Raw genomic sequence first — 19005 nt, forward strand, 5'->3', positions numbered from 1 at the left:
GAGTGAGTGCATGTCCTTCTACTCTGCCATCTTGAACCAACCTCAGTATATGTTATCTTAATTAACAGTGCCCCAAAGTTGGAAGGATGTCAGAGTGCTTGTTGCTTGCTAGAGTCCAAGGAAATTATTTTCCCAAATTAAATTGTGTGAGTTTTCTTGGCTCTAGATGTGTTTGTTAGTTTGATTTTTTTGGCATTGAACAGAAACAAAGTTTTTCATTCCAATCATGTGAAGTCACCAAAGAGTAAAATTGCCAAGATGTGCAATGCCTCTTTGCTCATCCATGCTCCTATGTGTACCAGTAAGGAAGGTGATGTGCAGGGACAGAGGAGAGTGGTTAAGTACACAGGCTCTACAGATGGACTACTTTGTTTGCTCTGCCTCTTATTGGCTCTGTGACCAGGGCTAAGTTATTTAATAATCTCTCCGCTCCCATCCCTATAAAGTGAGGAATGATAGTAGCACCCACCTCGTAAGGTTGCTGTGAATGGTAAATGAGATGATCAATGTACAGTATGTAGCTCAGTGCCTGGCACCTAGAAAGCACTTGCAGAAACACAGCTATATTTTATTATTGTTGTCATTATTATAATATTATTTTTAAGACTCCAATTGCACATTTTTACTCTTCTCTAGTTATATAGCTTTTTTATGTTGTAGTGGAGAGAAAAATTTGAGAACCTAGAAGCTTGAAATTTCTTACTAGCACTTTGAGTAGTTTAGGTAATTCTTTTACTATTTCTGTCTGGCACTCTTCTTTTTCAAACACCCCTGAGCCTTCCCCATTTCTCTCCTTTACCTAGAGGAGGCAAGCTCTAGGTAAAGTGTGGTTTGTCCACTGTCCTGTTGGATGTACTGACACAACTTAATGTGAAGCAACTTGCAGAGATGGCATTGAGGCAGTTAATGTTTTGTCTTATTTTTTCAGCTAACATGTCTAGTCTACATCGTCAATGGCACAAACAATTTTATATAATCATAGTAGGATTTGTTTTGTTTTGAATTCCTTCATCTTTTCAGTAAACTGTGATGTCAATTTGATGATAATTTTTTTTTGTTCTAATCTCTAGTATTATAATTCAGTGGAAAATAGCTTGTTTGCTAAAAAAACATGCACGTTGGACCAACATGATAAGGGCTGAAACACAAGAAATTATAGATAAAATTCAGGATGCTGAACTTAGACGCAGTGAATTATTACAAGAGGTAAAAGAACTCAAGGAACTTAGTATTTACTCCCTATATTGCATGTCAGTAATTCTTCAGTATTTCATTAAACCTTACCTTATTAAAAGGTATTTTGCTTTCTGCTGATTTCATGTTTAGAGTGAATTATGTAACTTTCTTGAGAAATGTAACCAATTGCTGTGTATTAACTATAGGAATTTAGCAAAGTAGCAATTCTCTCCAGAATATGCTTTTGAAGCAAGTAACTGAAACTTGAAGATAGTGTTTAGGGAAACTATCTAAAAATAAGGAGACTAAACATCATTTATTTAGCTCCTATATTTATCCTCTGCCTACCCTCCATCCCCTACTACTCCCATTCCCCATTTCCTCATGTCATTTATAGCTATTGTTTGGTGAAGAAATTAATCTCTGGAGGGAAAAAAAGATCCCCCTCAGTGGTTACTGAGAAATAATATAACCTGAAATCAGAGCCAAGTCTCATGCACAGAAATATTAATTTACCTGGCTGTTTGAAAATGTAATACTGACTGCTACAAAACAAATGATAAATCCTCATTTATTTTCCCTAATTAGACCAGTTTCAGAGAAAATGAAATCAATGAGTTTTTGGCACAGATTGAACAACTTACATTAGAATTAAAACAAGAGGAAGAGGAATTTGTTGCCAAAGAAAAAAAGTTAATTCGAGAGTTGAGCAAGTATGAGGTAAATTTTATTTTACGTCTAAGAATAATTTTAGATGGTGATATGCAGGGGAGGGTGTATTTCATGCTATTTTAATCAGTTAGAAGTAAAGTAAATCTTCTAGTATAAACAAGACTACAATTAAATTCTGAATCTTTCTTCTTTTTCTAAAAAAGAAATAGAACAACAAGAAATATGCTTTCAGTTAAAAAAAAAAATCACACACTCCAAGTTTTGTGGAAGTGCTGGCAAAATCCATGGAGACAGGTGGAGTGTTGGGTAAAACCATGCAGAGCCGGAACAGGAGAGGCTGGAGAGAGTAATGAAGGGTGAGGGAGACCAAGAAGGCCAATCTCAGAAGTCCTCCTTAAAGACAGGGCATGGCACTGACCTGGGAACTGCCAAGGGCTGACCTGAGGTAGAATAGAGCATGGATGATGGGGGAAGTGGAGAGAAAAGTCACTGCAAGGACCCAGGAGGCCCAGAGTGGCTAGGTCTCTGGAAACACAGCAGAAAACAAACCTTTTCAAGGTGATGGTGTTACCTTGATAGACAAGGGCATGTTTCTTGGAGACCACCATTGGAAGAGTAGCTGAGGAGAAAAGAGATGGTAGCAGAAGGCTTCCTGAACTTGATTCAGTTTGAAGAGGGGAAAAAAAGGCCTGACTACCCCAAAGAGAAGCTTTATTTGAAGGCAAGGGAGTAGGGAGTCCTTACATTTCAAAGTTTAGATCTTACCCTGGTCCAAGCCCACTCTTCCTCCCACCACACACTCCCTGCCACGTCCTGCAGAAACCCTCTGCAGATAACTGGTCCCAGAAAAAGCCAATTCTTTCTAATGTAAATAGCAAAAAAGAAGCAGATATGTCTTCCATACAAAAATACTATGAGAAAAACCAGTGAAGGGGCAATGAAACTTTCCATCAAATGAAGAACGCTCAGAAAAATGGTGCTGGAACAGATGAAAACTGTGACTCAACATCCCTCCATGAATTCAGAAAAAAATAATTTCGTAGAAGTGCCAAGGAAGATTAGCAATATGGAAATATAGGAACTCAGGGAAGAGACGTCAGAAGGGGATGGCCAGAAATAGGAAGAGGGGAAATGGGAACTGGCACAACTCAGGGAACAAACCAGGGAAAGAAAGCATTGCACAAACCTATACAAAATTAGAAGGAATAGAAGGAAGAAGCAAGGCGGAAAGCATTTCTCCATTGGTTGTAGCATGTGTGGGTACCCAGTATTTTTCTAGATGCTGAAAAACAGAAATTTTTAAAAAGGGGGGAAGAAACAGAAGCCTTATGAAGCTTACATTCCAGTGGGGTGGGAGAGATTGAAAATAACAAGATAAACAGTAGAACATGTAATATATTCAGTGGTGATAAATGCTCTAGAGAAAATAAAACAGGGAAGTGGGATAGGGTGAGTGTATGTAATGTGGTCTGTGTGCCATTTTAAACAGGGAATCAGAGAAGGGTACAGCCCCAAAGGCTATGAGGAAGTGTGATATGCAGATATCTGGAGAAGGTGGCTGCAGGCAGAGGACACGCTGAGCATGCAGGTTCTGAGGCAGGACTGTCCTATTTGAGGAATGACAAGGAGGCAGTGTGGCTGCAGCAGAGATGGGGGAGAGTGCTGGAGGTTCTAGGGACTCATCTTCTAGAAGCAGATGCTGACATGGAATTAGGAGTGCAAAGGTTTATTAGGGTGTAATGCCTATGAAAGGACTGGGCAGGGACCATTATGTAAACTGCAAACTCTCTGGGAAACTCCAGAGCAAGGATCGTCCATTAGAAGAGGCCCGCCTTGGGCAGAAAGGGCTCTACCCTTGTACCATCTCTTTGCTCACATAGTTAGTTGGAGGCCGCCCCTGAAAGAGCATGGTCTTGGCTAGATAGCCAAGGCCACTCTGAAGGAGCCAACCACACTGGAGGCTGTCAGCTAACCACACTCCTTGCCACAGGACAGTGAATTCTTCCTTGAGGGTAGATCTAAAAGGGGCATCCCCAGGCTTGCCACACCTTGTGAGAACTTTGTCTTTCACTCTGCATGGGCTGGGAAGCCAATAGAAGGTTCTGAGTGAAGATTATTTATTCTGAAATAATCTGATTTTCATTTAAATAGGATCACTCTAGCTGCTATGTTGAGCAGAATTTAGGAAAGCACTGGTGGATGCAGAAAGACCAATTAGCAAGCTAGAGCAATACGCCAAGTGGTTCAAGTAGCTTGAACCAGAACGATAACTGAGGAGGCGGTTGGAAGTAGTCAGCATCTCAGACGTTTTTTGAAATAGAGCTGATGGAGTTTACCAGTCGTACTTCATGGTAAACGAATGAGGGCAATCCTCTTAAGAGTCAGGAATAAGACAAGGACACCATTTAACATTGCATTCAAGCTTGTACAATGAAATTAGGCAAAATAAGTAAATTAGAAGTATAAGACTGCAGATGAGAAAATTTCTGCAGACAGCCTGCGTTCCAGGCTGTGTGCTCCCTGCAGGACTCCGTCCACCTGTGCCTCATTTACACAAAGTCATGGACAGATGGAAGCCTGTGCGACATTATTATAAATCCCTTTTCCCCTTGAAAATCATCATCAACAACCCTGGGCACATTGGAATCCCATTTCTACCTTTAGTTCAGTGGCATGAGGAGCCCAAAATGGAGAGGAAACACCCTCAGATTTTGGTTTATGGAACCAGTATTGTACCCTTGATAGAATCATTCTTCTCACCAGTAGTAAGATCTCCGGACTGACAGAGCCCAAATTCACAGGGAGGGAAAGCAAAATCATTAGGTTTAATAGTGAGAAAGCCCACTGCTACTTGGGCCCCTGACCCAAAATTCCCAGGGAAAACAGCCCTGAATATTAGTCACTGGTTCAGAATGTAAACTTCCAAATCTTGAGAGGTGTTTTCTTCTAGGCGGTGCTGTGACTAAGTCTTCTATAGACTTGGCTCTGATACCCAGGGGCCTCCGCTACAATGTTCCTATCAGAGCTTGCAAAGCCTTCTGCATCACTCGGATCTAGCACTGACACATTGATCACAGTTGGATCTGCTGGGTCCTTCAGCCCCGTATCTGGCAAGGTTCAGTCAGAGAAACAGAGCTACCAGGAAAGGGGTTTATTAGAGGAGTTGACGTTCTGCCATTGTGGGAGTTCGTTATGTAGTCTAGTGAGTCCTTCAGCTTTACATCTGGAGCCGGGGCCCAAAGGCAGCAGGGTAGGCAGTTGGGAAGGAAAGATGGGCAGGAAGTGGAGAAAGCAAGGTCAAACTGGAAGTCGCAGGATGAGCGGAACTCGTGAGCTTGGACTGGTACCTGCATTGGCCTCTCTCCTTTCCAAGGCTTCAACCCCCAGAAATTGCAGCAGAAGCCGGAGCCTTTCATCACTGGGCTATGTATGCACGTGGCTCAGGACTCAGGGAAGCTGAGGGAAGATTTGAATGATCTGAGGAAGCTGTGGGCCTGACAGGTCACCCAACTCCAAGAAGCTGAGCCAGCAAACACCACCTTGCCTGAGCTGCAGCAGCATCTGATACCCAAACCCTCACTCCAAGCATAAAACAAGAGCGTCGTTTCTTGTCAGGGTGGTGCTGGCAGCCTCAGCCTTGTGCAGGCAATGGGAATGAATGAATGCATTCACATGCCTCCTTATCCCCCCAGGCCATTCTTTTTTTTTTTTTTTTTAACAGAATATAGTATAGATATGGGTTTCTTAATACTGCAGTCTGGAGAATTTACTCCTGATTCTGCACAGTAATATTTTTATATTACGGTGTTTTATATATGTTTTTGTCTTTCTGTATTATTCATAAGGGTTCTAATGGTAATTTGGAATGGGACAGCATATCACTGTATTAATTAGGGCGCGAGCAAGGTGCTCCATCAAAGAGATGCCAAAATGCAGTGAACATAAGCAAGATGTGTACTAAAGGGTTAACAATCCTCTATCTTTTACTGGGAAATTGACCTTGGCGTAACTTTCTGGCTCTTCCCCTAGTAGCCTGATAAAGGTGGATTATCAGTTGTATTATCAGGCAACATTGCTTATATAGAACAACCCTTTATTAGTATGCTGCATCTTGACCAGGAGAATAACTAGCGGGAAACCAGAGCATTGGGCTTTCCTGGATTTGGTGCCTCTTTTAAATGGGCACGTCCCTTGTATGGACCTAGAAGGTATGCCCAAGAGATGTTGGTTCCAATTTAAACATGGGGCTTCTAGGCCAGGGAGTCCTTCACATCTACCGCTGTGGATCTCCTTCTCTTGCACTAAGTTACCGCTTTGGTGGGGTCAATGGAAACTAGCCTCTGGTAGGCTATGTTGTGAGGGCATCTCCCGCTGGGGAAGCATGTCTGGCATTGCTCTGCTGGCCCTCAGGGTTTCCTTTAAATTATGTGTGTATGCAACTTAGATAAAAATAAAAAATAAAAATAAAAGTTTTTAAGAGTAAACTGGGTCAATTATGGCCAGTTTAAATCTTTGAGTCTGAGTATCTATTTAAGACAGATACTCAGATACTTCTGACATGGTCATTACAGAAGAGAGATGTTGATTTCTCTTTCCCAGTATAGGCTGAAGGGAAGGGGTGGAGGGCTGGAAGGGTAGCTCTGCCACCCTCAGCATGAGACTAACATCTGTGGGTCCAAGTGGCAGCTTCCATTCTCATCCTCTTCCAGCCAGGGGAAGGAGGAAGGACCCAGGGGGCACATACCCCTTCCTGTTGCAGGGTCAGGACCCAGAAATGGCACACCCCACTTCCGCTCACAAACTCATTGGTCACACCCACCTGCAAGGGAAGCTGAGACATCACTCTAGTTGGCAGCCATATGCTCAGCTAAAACTCAAAGAGTCCTGATATCGAAGGACAGGAGAGTGGATAGTAAATGTCAGTTGGCTGTCTTTGCCTTAGTCACTATTTTAAATCCACCCTGACTTTCCAAGAGAGACTCAACTATATTCCACTTGAAACTAAATAAAACCTGAGTTGGAATAAATAAGCAGGCATTTTCATGTTTTGCTTTCGGCACTTTTAACCCATTTATTGTAGTATCATATCCATTTATTTCTACCCCCTTCCCATTTCTTACTTACATCCACATTTCTTAGAGCTGGTGTATATTTTATTTTGCTGCCTGGTTTTGTTTTGTTTTTTTCATAAAATATCAATCAAGAGAAAGTTTCTCAAATATGTTTTTGGGGTACACATTAGGTAGCAGTAATAGAACCATAGCAGTACAGCTATAGAACTGAAAGGATCTTTGGAGAGCCCAGTGAATTTAATCTCCTAACAGTATAGATTGCCAGAGAGTCAGTGAGTGAGCCAACAAATATTTATTAAATATCTAGTATGTGCCAGATACCTTTCTTTTTTTTTTTTTTTTTAAATAAACCCTGTGTTTGAAACATCTGGCCAGTCTTTGTTTCCCTGTAATATGCAGCGATTAGTAACTTTTTTTTTTTTAACTTTTGGGTTTGTTTGTTTGTTTGTTTGTTTGTTTATTTATTTATTTATTTATGGCTGTGTTGGGTCTTCGTTTCTGTGCGAGGGCTTTCTCTAGTTGCGGCAAGTGGGGGCCACTCTCCATCGCGGTGCGCGGGCCTCTCATTATCGCGGCCTCTCTTGTTGGCGGAGCACAGGCTCCAGACGCGCAGGCTCAGTAATTGTGGCTCACGGGCCTAGTTGCTCCGCGGCACGTGGGATCTTCCCAGACCAGGGCTCGAACCCGTGTCCCCTGCATTGGCAGGCAGATTCTCAACCACTGCGCCACCAGGGAAGCCCCAGATACCTTGCTATGCACCTTAGGATAAGAGGAGTCCAAGACAGACAGAACTTTCCCCACCAAAGAACTTACCCTCTACTCTAGAATGCTGTGTGAATTCTCCAAAATCATACCTCACAATCAGCTTTACTGTCTTTAAAGCAAAGATTCGCTGAGGAAACACAAATTAACAAAGAAAAGGAAGGTGAACTAGTCGAGTGTCTTCCACAGCTTCAGGTGGCAGAAGAAGAATACATGGACAAAAACAGACAATTTGAAAATCTCGTTGATATTCTTACAGGTACATATGAAGCACTTAGTAATTGAACTCCAGCCCAGGTAAGGATTTCACTGTTGTCTGCTAACACAAAGTGGATCATTCATCACAAGCCAATGGTGAAATTCTCCCAACTTCTCCCATCACCTTTAACTCTCTATTCTCTAGTCTTTGCCTCTTCTACTAATTTCCTCTTCTCTGCACCACAATCTTACTGTTAACTCTTGTCAAATTTCTCCTTTTCTCTTTTAAAACTGTTTAACATTAAGAATTAGTAGCAACTATATTATATCATTTCTCTCTGTACTTGGCAAAGGTAGAACCAACTCCTTTATCTCCTGCCATGTGAAAAATTTTTTGTTTCTTAACATGAATTTACAGCTTGACTTTAATCATTTTCCAGCTATGACTTTAATCATTTATAAGGTATGTACTCCTTAGATTTTTTTCACTAATCTGCCCCTAAGGCAGGGATAAATAACAGCTTGTCTCAGATCTGGGGGCTTCATAGAGAAGATGAAATGTGTCTGAAAGTATGCATATTTTGTGTTTCATTACATGGCACACCATGTGTGTGTTTAATATAAAAAATAATTATTTTCTCCACAAAAATTGGATGTGGTCATCTAACCCTGAACCCCAAATTTCACAGATCCAGATCCATCCCTAGAGGTGTGAGTCTTGTTTTGAATTTGGGGAGTAAAGGATCATTATCCAAGGATTTAGGTTATTAAGCAGGACAACTTCTAGAACTTCTGTCTTCTAGATGATGGAAGAAGTGCCATTGGAATCAGGCCAGGACCAAAATTACAGAAAATGTGCACATTTTTTACTGGAATGGGAGTAAAAAATGTGCACTGTGGTGGGACTGACCAGCTGGTAAAGATGAATATGGGGATAGGAATTAAAGCAGTGTGTCAAAACAGGGTAGTCATATGGAAACCCAATATGGTCAAATGTGAAATAAACAGATAATAAATATTCAAAGTGAATAGTGATAATTTTCAAGGAAGGTGGATTTTTAAGAATATAAGAATATTATAAGAAAAAGTACCTGGGTCTGGTTCCCATTCCTCAGTTGATTTTCCACTTTTGCCACATTTTCATTTAGTCAACTCAGTTAGGTTTTCTTGTTTTTTTTACCACTTTTACCAAGACTTGCAACATATATGTACTCCGTTCCCAATTTTCTACTCCCCCACCCTGCCTTCATCCCTTCTTGCACTGGGTGGAGGATATAAGAAACACTATGAGTATAAAAATAAGAAATATATTGCAGTATATTGCAGTATATTGCAAGAACTGATTCTCTTAAGTCAAAGAAAAGGGATAAAATACTGAAGAAAGTAGAGAAAAGAGAGGAAGGCAGGAGAAAAGAAGGAAAGGGGACATAAGAGCAATGTACTTCAGAGAGTAGGAAAATATACTTCACCTGCCAGGAGTGAGACTTACAGAGGGTAGAATATAAAGGCTCAGTACACATAAAGAATAATGTTGTGACTTGTGATTAAATATGATGGATAAAACACATGCATCTATCTTTGCTCCCTAATAGAACTTCATAAAATATGTGCAAAAGATTTATTTAAAGATATAAACCCACAAGTACAAAGAGACTGGCAGAGAAGACATCAACAGATAATAAATAACAGCAAATTGTTGGAAGGTGTAATTGGATAGAGGTATTAGCAGAAGATGAAGTTTAACTAGCAAGTGCTCACAGAGAAGCATAGCATGAGGACAAGAAGTTCTCTCCTTAGGACCAGGGAAGTCTTGGACATTGGAGGACAGGGATACTGTGAAGCCTGAGATGAGTCATGGGGCTGAAGATTAGCTGAAAGTCTTTATAGTGAGCAGTTGGACCCCCAGGTCAAATGTCCTCTTCTATGCCACTGACTGACTACTCCTCCACAATGCCAGAAGAGAAATTGGGCAAGAGGGTTCTAAACTTCAGGATATCAGATATGGCTGAGGGCAGAAGACAGGTGCTGTTCTGAGACCCCCTTCTACTGCTCAGCTTGATGAAGGCTGCCAGCCAGTTGTGTTATAACTCTTCTGTGATCCCTTCCCCACCCTGAAGATGGTTGGATTCTTCCCCAAGGACACTGAACAGTTTCAAAGAGCTCCACAGAATCTAACATTTGAGAGCCCCCCAACAAAATGGGTGATCACTTCCTGATCACTGTACAGTGAAGTCCACCGAGGAACCAAACCTTTTAGTCCCTCACCCTTAAGTAGGATTAGATAGTCAAAGATCACCAGACATCTCAGGAAAAACTCCAGCATGAATGACATAAACTAAAGCAGATAGAAAAACAGAACTTGGTGGAAACATAAACACAAATAACATAAGAATACTTTTAAAGATAAATTCTCAGGGAGTATATATTCTCTCTATATTATTATATATAATACGTATATATTCTCTGTATATTGTTCAGAATATATGTTCTCTCTACTATAGAGAATATATCTTAAAGTATATTCTTAGAGAAATAAAATAAGATATTGCATTTATGAAAAAAGAACAAGATGCTTAAAAGAAAGAACAAAGAACAAAAAAGAGCTCTTAAAAATAAAAAATATAGCAACTAAAATTTTAGAATTCAGTAAGAGGATTATAAGAAAAGTTAAGGAAACCTCTCCAAAAATAGAACAAAAAATAAGGAGATAACAGGATAAAATGGTAAGGAAATTATAAAACTGTTCTGAGGTGTCAAATATCTGACTAACAGGAAGGCCAGAAAAAGAGACCAGAAAAAAAATGGGAAGTATAAAGTTATCAATGAAATATTACAAACATATTTCTCAGAACTGGAGAATATGAACTTCCTATTTTAAAGGGCCTGAAAGGGCCTTAAAGGGCCTGTCAATCCCCAGTACAATATATGAAAGAAAAGACATTAAGCTACATCACTAATGGATCTCAGGAGAAAAAAAAAAAGAGAAGATCCTAAAAGCTTCTAGAGAGAAAAAGCAGATCTCACACAAAAGATTAGTATCAGAATGGTCTCAGACTTCTTTTTTTTTTTTATAATGAAAGAGCTTTATTCAATAGAGAAATCAATAATAGCCACAAATATAAGAAAACCATGAAAAACCTTAAAAAGAAATCTGTAAACTCTATATGAAGAGAGGTTTGCTAAGAAATATATAAGAAGACTTGAATAAATTTAGAGACATCTCCTATTCCTAAATGAGAAAACTGAATTAAAAGAAAGTCAGTTTTTCACAATAAATTGATAAGTTTGGCACTATTCCAATTAAATTTGCTGCAGGTTGAGTTCTCCAGAGAAAGAGATTGAGATGGAATTTAGAGTATAAGACATTTATTAGGAATTGTCATGTGGGAAAAGGAGGGGGAAAGTAGCAGAATTGCTCAGCAAGTATTGTTAGGATGAATCACTCTATGAGTAGGTTATTATGGCCATTCTCATAAAGATGTTGGCCCATCTCATAATAGCTAATAGAATTATTAATAGAAGGAGAAGTAGACTGAGATGTAGATGCAAAAAGCCTCAGCTAACCAACTGGGAATTTGTTGCCCCAGGTCTCAGACTTCTTAACATCAATATCATAATAGAATTTAGAAGACATTGCCCTCAAAATTTTGAGAGAAAATAATTTCCAACATTAGATACCCATCCAAACTACCAGTCAAGTATAGATTTAGAATAGAGATATATTTAGATATACAAGATCTCATTTACTCTGTCTCAGGAAGCTACATAAAATTTGCTTCAACAAACAGAGGAAATAAATCAAGAGAAAGAAGAAGGTATGAGATTCAGAAAGCAGGAGGTCCAACATGAGAGAGATGCAGAGGGAAGTCCCAGGAGGTCAGCTTTGCGGCAGGATTAAAGAAAAATGTACAGAAGGTAGTGGGAGAGGGCAGAGAAAGGGAACTGATGGATTACCTAACGTGTTTGACCACATGGGAAGTAATGTTCAGAAAGATTTTACAATTCTGTTATAGATTTTGATATGAATTAATGACATGTACATGGAAAACTAAGCAATTTTTTTTAAAAGTGAGGTAATTTTTACCTCCAGGAAAAACAAGAAACTATATAAGAAAGGAAGTGTAATCATACTACACTGGTTGTCTCATCAGTGAATAGTATTTACATTGTCATAATGATCCAAACAAAATTCATTTAAATAAAATCCACAACTTCACGAGGAGGTTGAGGGAGGGGACATGGAGGCTGCGGGTGTGGGCGGGAGGTGTAGGGATGGGGGTAAGTGGGCTGTGTCCTCCTCTACTATGTTAGGAAGCGAGCAGAAGTAGTTAAGAAAGAAAATTAAAAAGTTTCTTAAAAAATTTTAAGAAAAAAAATTTTTAAGAAAATGTAAGAGGAAAAAGTTAAGATGAGTTAAAGATGGTTGATTCTGAGGAGTCAAACATAGGGGTGGATGCAGCATTGGGGAGCACCTGACTTCCAGTTTTTGTTTTAAGCCTTATAATAGTGTTTGGCTTCTAAAACCAGGCATGTGTCTTATTTTGATTATTGTCTTTTAATTAAAGAACATTGTAGGTGGTTATTTCTTTCTCTCTCTCTCTCTCTTTTATAGCACAAAAGCAGGAGCAGAATTTACTGAATGATCACATTTCTCAATTGTCAAGAGACTTTTTAAGATACCTTAACAACACGGTAAAGAGTCACTGTATTCATTCTTTTTTCTTTTATTAGAATATTGGTATATACAGACAGTGATATTTACCGAGCACATTAGAGTTTTCAAGAAATTCACGTTTTTTTAAACTTACCCTGTTAATATCAATGTTTTGAAATTTTTAATCACAACATACACATATGTATATAGATATATATATACACACACATATATATACGTCTGTGTGTGTGTGCGTGTGTATGTGTGTGTATGTAGAGAGAGAGCAACTTCAGAAGCAATGAACATGTAACCTGGGACTTCCCCGGTAGTCCAGTGGTTAAGAATCCACCTTCCAATGCCAGGGGTGCAGGTTTGACCCCTGGTCAGGGAATAAGATCCCCAATGCCGTGCCACGTGGCCAAAATTTAAAAAAACAAAACAAAACAAAAAACTGGAAAATCACTGGGGAGGATTCAGTTTCCTTATTTAAAAGGTAGAGATTGGAGTATGCTTCCTAAGGTTCTTTTCAGATCTGTTATTCTGGTAAATTCCTATGAAGACAAGGATAAGTGGGCCAAAGTTGTGGGTGTGGAGGGGGTGAATGAAATGGGAGCAGGTGAATAGATGCTTAATACCTTTTCAAATTTTATAATCAATACTTAATGATAAACATATGTATGTAGAGTTGGTTAATTAAAAATAAAACATATTCTTTGAGAGTCACTGACCTCAAAAATAACTTTCAGTGCATTATGGAAATAGAAACATATGAAGGGGAAAATTCCAAGTAAGTATATTATATATATAATTCCATATTCTTTATAAGATGCTGCTAGGGATGATTATACAATGTACAAAGATTGTGTGATTTATAGCAGTATAATAATAGAAAACTGCCTAGAGAATTCAGTAGGGAAAAGTGTAGAGAACTCTGAAAAATCCATAAAGTAATATTCTTCTTCTTTTGAGAAATATTAAGTCCTCACTGAAAGAGCCTCAATAAATTCCACTCCCTGCTTCCCCATTTTTGCCAGGTAGTTGTTCATATGTCAAAGTATATTCTATTTTGTGAAATTGTCTCAACAACTTAACTTTGGCTCTTAACTTGGGATCCATAGACTCATTTCCCAGCGTCCATTAGCTTTGGAGTTTATATAAAGTTTTTCAAGGGAAGGTGTCCATAACCTCTGCTGATGGTCAAGGAGTTACAGTTGACACTCTTAACAACATAGGTTTGAATTCTGTGGGTCCATTTATATGCGGATTTTTTTTTCAATGAATGAGTACTACAGTACTAGGCAGTCTGTGGTTGGTTCAATCAGCGGATGTGAAACTGGGGATACAGAGGACCAACTGTAAAGTTACACGCAGATTTTTGAGTAGAGGGGGTTTGTACCCCTCACCCCTGCATTGTTCAAGGGTCAGTTGTAATTAGAACCCCTCTCTGAATGTGGTCCAGGCAAACTAATACACTGGGGCCCTGCTAGTTGAACTCTATGCAATAATTGTGGGTTTTATGTTTGAGCAGAATAAAGAGAAGCAAGAATTAAAACAATTAAGAGATCATGAAAGCCATAAAATCAAAGCTCATTTTGAAGTTCTAAAGCACTTAGAAAATGAAATCTATGTACATGATCTAAAAACAGATGATTTGCTCCTGGAAAATAAAAGATTAAAAGAGGTAAGTTCAAGCGCACTTCACTTTGTACAATGGTCTTAGTTGATTGTCTACACCTGCACTAGTTACGAGAGGAAAAACTCTTAAAACTTTTTAAGTGAAACTTAAAGTACACAGAAAAGTGCCCAAATCATAAGTGCACAGCTTAATGAATACACTGGGTAACCAACACTTAGATCAAGAAACAAAGCATCAACAGAATCCAGATATCTTCTATTGTGCCTTCCTGCCACTAACCTCCTAACAAGGGTAATGCTATACTGACTTCTAATACCATAGACGAGTTTTGCCTGTTTTTGAACATTATATGTATGAAATGATACAATATGCCCTCTTTTGCCCAACATTATGTTTTTGAGGTTCATTCTTATTACTGAGTGAAGGTATGATTCATTCATTCCTTAGTTCTGTATTGTATTGTATGTATGTATTGTATTCCATTGTATGACTATACTACAGTTTATTTATACAGTCTACTGTTGATGGGGGTTTAGAGAGTTTCTAATTTGGACTATTACAAAGAGTGTTGCTATGAACATTCTACTACATGTTTTTTAGTGAATAAAATTGCATATTTCTTTTGGGTAAACATCTCAAGTGTAATTCTGGAGCCATAGGGAGGCATATGGTCCACTTTAGTGCTCAGTGCCAGTCTCCCAAAGACGTTGCACTAACTGCCACTCCCCCAGTAGTGTATGAGAGCACAGTTGTTCCTCATTCTCTATGAAACTCGGCCTTTTTCAATTTAATCATTCTGGAGGGTGTATAGAGGTGTCCCTTGGTGGTTTTAATTTGCATTTTCCTGATGATTAATGAAGCACCTATTCATAGGTTGTTGGCCACTTGGATACCCTCTTTGTGAAGTACCTGTCCAGGTCTTGTGCCCATTTAAAAAGTTGGGTTGTCTGTTTCATATTGATTGCAGCTTTTTTTTAAAGCAAAGGAATTTGTTCATCCAACCCCTAAAATTAAGGTCTCAATCTCAAATGATTACATTTTACTTATTTATACTTGAGTTACTTATTTGAATCTGTCACTCACTAGTAACCCTGTGTGACTTTGGGCAGATCACTTAACTGTGAGCTTCATTTTTCTCCCCTTAAAATGGGAATAACTCCTAAATTCATAGCGTGAAGGTGACTTCTTTGTAAACTGAAAGTGCAAAAGAAATGCAATTTAAAAAATATTTTTTTCTGGTAAACCTTATTGACCTCAAAGGTCAGGATCTGTATCAATGTGTTTCAAGAGTTTTGCACAATGCCTCACATGTAAGAGGAGTTCAGTCCCATTCGATGCTCACAATAACCTGGATAATATATGTGGATATTACATTATGTCCCTTTTATAGATTAGGAAACTGAGTCTCTTTGGGATTTTTTTTTGAATTTTTAATAACTGGAAAAATAAAAACAGTCCTACAGCAGTAAGACTCTAAGTAAGGGGAAAATCTCTTTGACTGACTATGTTAAAGACTGATTCTAAAAGTTCTGTTTTCGGATTCAAGGTCCACCTACTAGCCCCTGGATGACCCTATGCGTTTATCTTATTCACTTACCACTCTTTGTTTTAATGATCGCATCCCTTCATTCAACAAACATTTTAAGCATCAGTGAGTCCCAAACTCTAGGGAAGGCACAGTGAATACAAATATGAGTAAGACGCTGTCCCAAGCCCTTAGGAAGCTCACAGTCTAACTGGGGAGATGGGTATACAAATGGATAATTACAATTTGGTTGTTAAGTGTGACAATCTACCCAGGGCGCATATACAGAGTCACCCAGAGCAAGAGCACCTAATCACACCGTGTGAGGAGCTCCAGGGAAAAGTCTGACAGGGTGTCATTAGCATAGAGGTAGGATTTACACCTGATGGTGAAATTCCTCAGGGATAGTGAATGAGAACAGTGAGGTGTGAACAGAGTTCTGGAGAAAGACAACTTTTAAAGAGTAAACAGAAGAGGAGACCGAAAAGGGGGACTAAGAGAGGAAAGTTGGAGAGTTACGAGAGGCCAGCTGAACTAGGCAAGTCTACGAACAGTGATCCACGTTCAAAGAGAGCAAGAATGATGACTTGGACTTGGCTTAAGGTGACTTTCACTTTGGTTTACTGCAAAACCTGCCAGCAAGCCATGCAAAGACTGCCACAAGATCAAGGCTGCGTGAGAGACCCTCTAACACATGCTTATAAACAGTCCTGTGGAACAGTTCCATGTCTACTTCTCCTACGGTACCAGACACTATTTCTAAGATTTTTATCGGTAGTTTCTAGTATTTGACTATTTCTCTCTTGACACTGGGCCAGTGCCAACATTATATCCCAAAGCCCATACTTTCAGAGTTCCCAGAGACTTTAGGGGTCCTGAGCATTGGGTGGTCAGAACAGAAAGCCATGACTTTAACATGCAAACCACTGCTACCACTGCCACCCAACGCAATGAAACATCCGACTAGAGTGAGCAATTCCATAGGCTCTCCTGGCTTGATCTCTGTGAGGTCTTACGAACGCCTCCAGTGAGGCATCAGTGCTGCCTTGTAACATGTACTGAACACACATTTTGCCAAAAAAAAAATCATTTTTTTTCCTGTGAAGACAGTGTGTTTAGGCAGAATACCTTTTAATTCATTTTCGTGGCAAATTCAGAATACCGTGTTTACTTGGGTGTTGACATGCTTACTAGGAAGTAATGTCCTTTACCTCCCTCACCAGAATGTAAGCTTAACAAGGGCTATGTTCACCACTGTTACCCTTGCACCTAGAATGGTAGGTCGCACAGAGGAGGAATCAATAAATGTTTGCTAAGTGACTGCACGGGTAATTAACCTTCTATAACTAAACGGCTTAAAGCAAGCACATGCCTTTAATTTCCAGCATATTGCATACATAAAGAGCAGCACAGAGCAACACAAAAAGGGAGGAGAAGACCTCATGTGCACCTCAAGTGACCTGTCGTCTCAGCTGACGGCTCTTCAGAGTAAGTAATGTGTCATGAATGACCTTTACATATAAAAAATAAAGTTTTGTTTAAATCAATTTTACTGGTTTGCATATAATAAAATGCACCCATCTTAAGTTCAATGTGTTTTGACAAATGTACATACCACTAGAACCACTAGTACCACAAGAAAGATATAGAACATTTTCATCATTGAAAAACGTCCCTTGTGTCCCTTTGTGGTTGATTTCCCACCCTACCTCCAGTCCCTAGAAACCATTGATGTGCCTTCTGTCCCTAAGGATTAGATATAAATGGAGTGATAGAGCATGCACTCTTTTGTACCTGGCTCCTTTTGGTCAGCAAACTGTTTTTTAAGATCCATCCATGTTGTTGCATGTATCATCGTTGGCTCTTTTTTACAGCTGTTTAGTAGTGTTCCATTAAATGGATATACCATATTTTGTTTATCCATTCGCTAGATGAAGGACATTTGGATTGTTTCCAGTTTGGGGTTGCTATTTGTTTATAAGTGTTTTTGAGAATATTTGTTTTCATTTCTCTTGGGTAAATACAAAGGAGGGGAATCGCTGGGTTACACCGTTAGCGTAACAGGTTTAACTTTATAAGAAATGGCCAGTTTGCCAAAGTAGTTGTACAAATTTATCATCCCACTCTCAATGGGATACTCCACATCCTCACCAACAATTAAAATTGTCAAAACACTTAAAATTGTTAACATTTTAGCCATTTACTAGGCATGTAATGGTATTTCCTCTTGACTAAGTTTTCCTGTTGACTAAGGTTGTTAAGTATCTTTTCATATGCTTTTTGGCCGCTTGTATATCATTTTTTGTGAAGTGTCGTGAACAAATTATCTATTACAGCATGACGTTACAAATTACTTTGCTCACAAATTGTCAATTTGTTAGAACTTAGTGGAGGCAACTCCTGTCTGTTCTACATGACATCGGTTGGGGCAACTTGACGGCTGGGGGGGTAATTCAGCAGCTGGGGACTGGAATCATCTGAAGACCCACTCACACTTCTGGTGTCGATGCTGGCTCTCAGATGAATCCAGGGGAGACTGTTAACCAGAACACCTCCACGTGGCCACTCCATGCATGTAGCTGCTTGGCCTGCTGTGTTCCAAAAGTTAGCATCCCAAGAAAACAAAGTGGAAGTTCACGGCATTGTTGTGACTTGACCTTGGTAGTCAGAGTGCCACTTCCACAATATCCTAATGGTTGAGGCAGTCACCAGGCAAAAGGGGAGGGGACAGAGACATCACTACTAATGGGAAGAGTGTCAGCATCATGTTGGGGGAAGAGCATGGGAGATGAAATATATTGTGGGGCCATCTCTGGAAAATACAATCTGCCACATGTCTGTCCAAATCTTTTGCACATTGCTTTGTGTTCTTTGTGTTTCTTTTTTTTTTAAGGTCTTATATTTATTTATTTTTGGCTGCGTTGGGTCTTCGTTGCGGTGTGCGGGCTTCTCATTGCGGTGGCTTCTCTTGTTGCGGAGCACAGGCTCTAGGCACGTGGGCTTCAGTAGTTGTGGCACGTGGGCTCAGTAGTTGTGGCTCGTGGGCTCTAGAGCGCAGGCTCAGTAGTTGTGGCACACGGACTTAGTTGCTCCGCAGCATGTGGGATCTTCCCAGACCAGGGCTCGAACCCGTGTTCCCTGCATTGGCAGGCGGATTCTTAACCACTGCACCACCAGGGAAGTCCCTCTTTGTGTTTCTTTTTGAGTTAAAATCGTTATATAGTTTGGAAATGAGTCCTTTTTCAGTCTGAGGCTTGACTTTTCATTTTCTTAATGGTGTCTTAGAAAAGAAGTTAAAAATTTTCTTTTG

At 39.6% G+C, this 19005-nt stretch overlaps 1 protein-coding gene across 1 annotated transcript in view; it reads left to right on the plus strand.

The window, feature by feature from the left end:
- Positions 1-19005, plus strand: part of CCDC175 (coiled-coil domain containing 175) — a 64561-nt gene that overhangs the window by 42165 nt on the left and 3391 nt on the right. The window contains exons 12-17 of the mRNA XM_068530311.1: positions 1071-1206; positions 1765-1896; positions 7803-7941; positions 12493-12572; positions 14063-14215; positions 17081-17183. Coding sequence (XP_068386412.1) covers positions 1071-1206; positions 1765-1896; positions 7803-7941; positions 12493-12572; positions 14063-14215; positions 17081-17183 — 743 coding nt within the window. The remainder of the gene's footprint in view (positions 1-1070; positions 1207-1764; positions 1897-7802; positions 7942-12492; positions 12573-14062; positions 14216-17080; positions 17184-19005) is intronic.

The sequence above is a fragment of the Eschrichtius robustus genome, chromosome 1 (genome assembly GCF_028021215.1).
Source record: "Eschrichtius robustus isolate mEscRob2 chromosome 1, mEscRob2.pri, whole genome shotgun sequence".
Lineage (NCBI taxonomy): Eukaryota > Metazoa > Chordata > Mammalia > Artiodactyla > Eschrichtiidae > Eschrichtius > Eschrichtius robustus.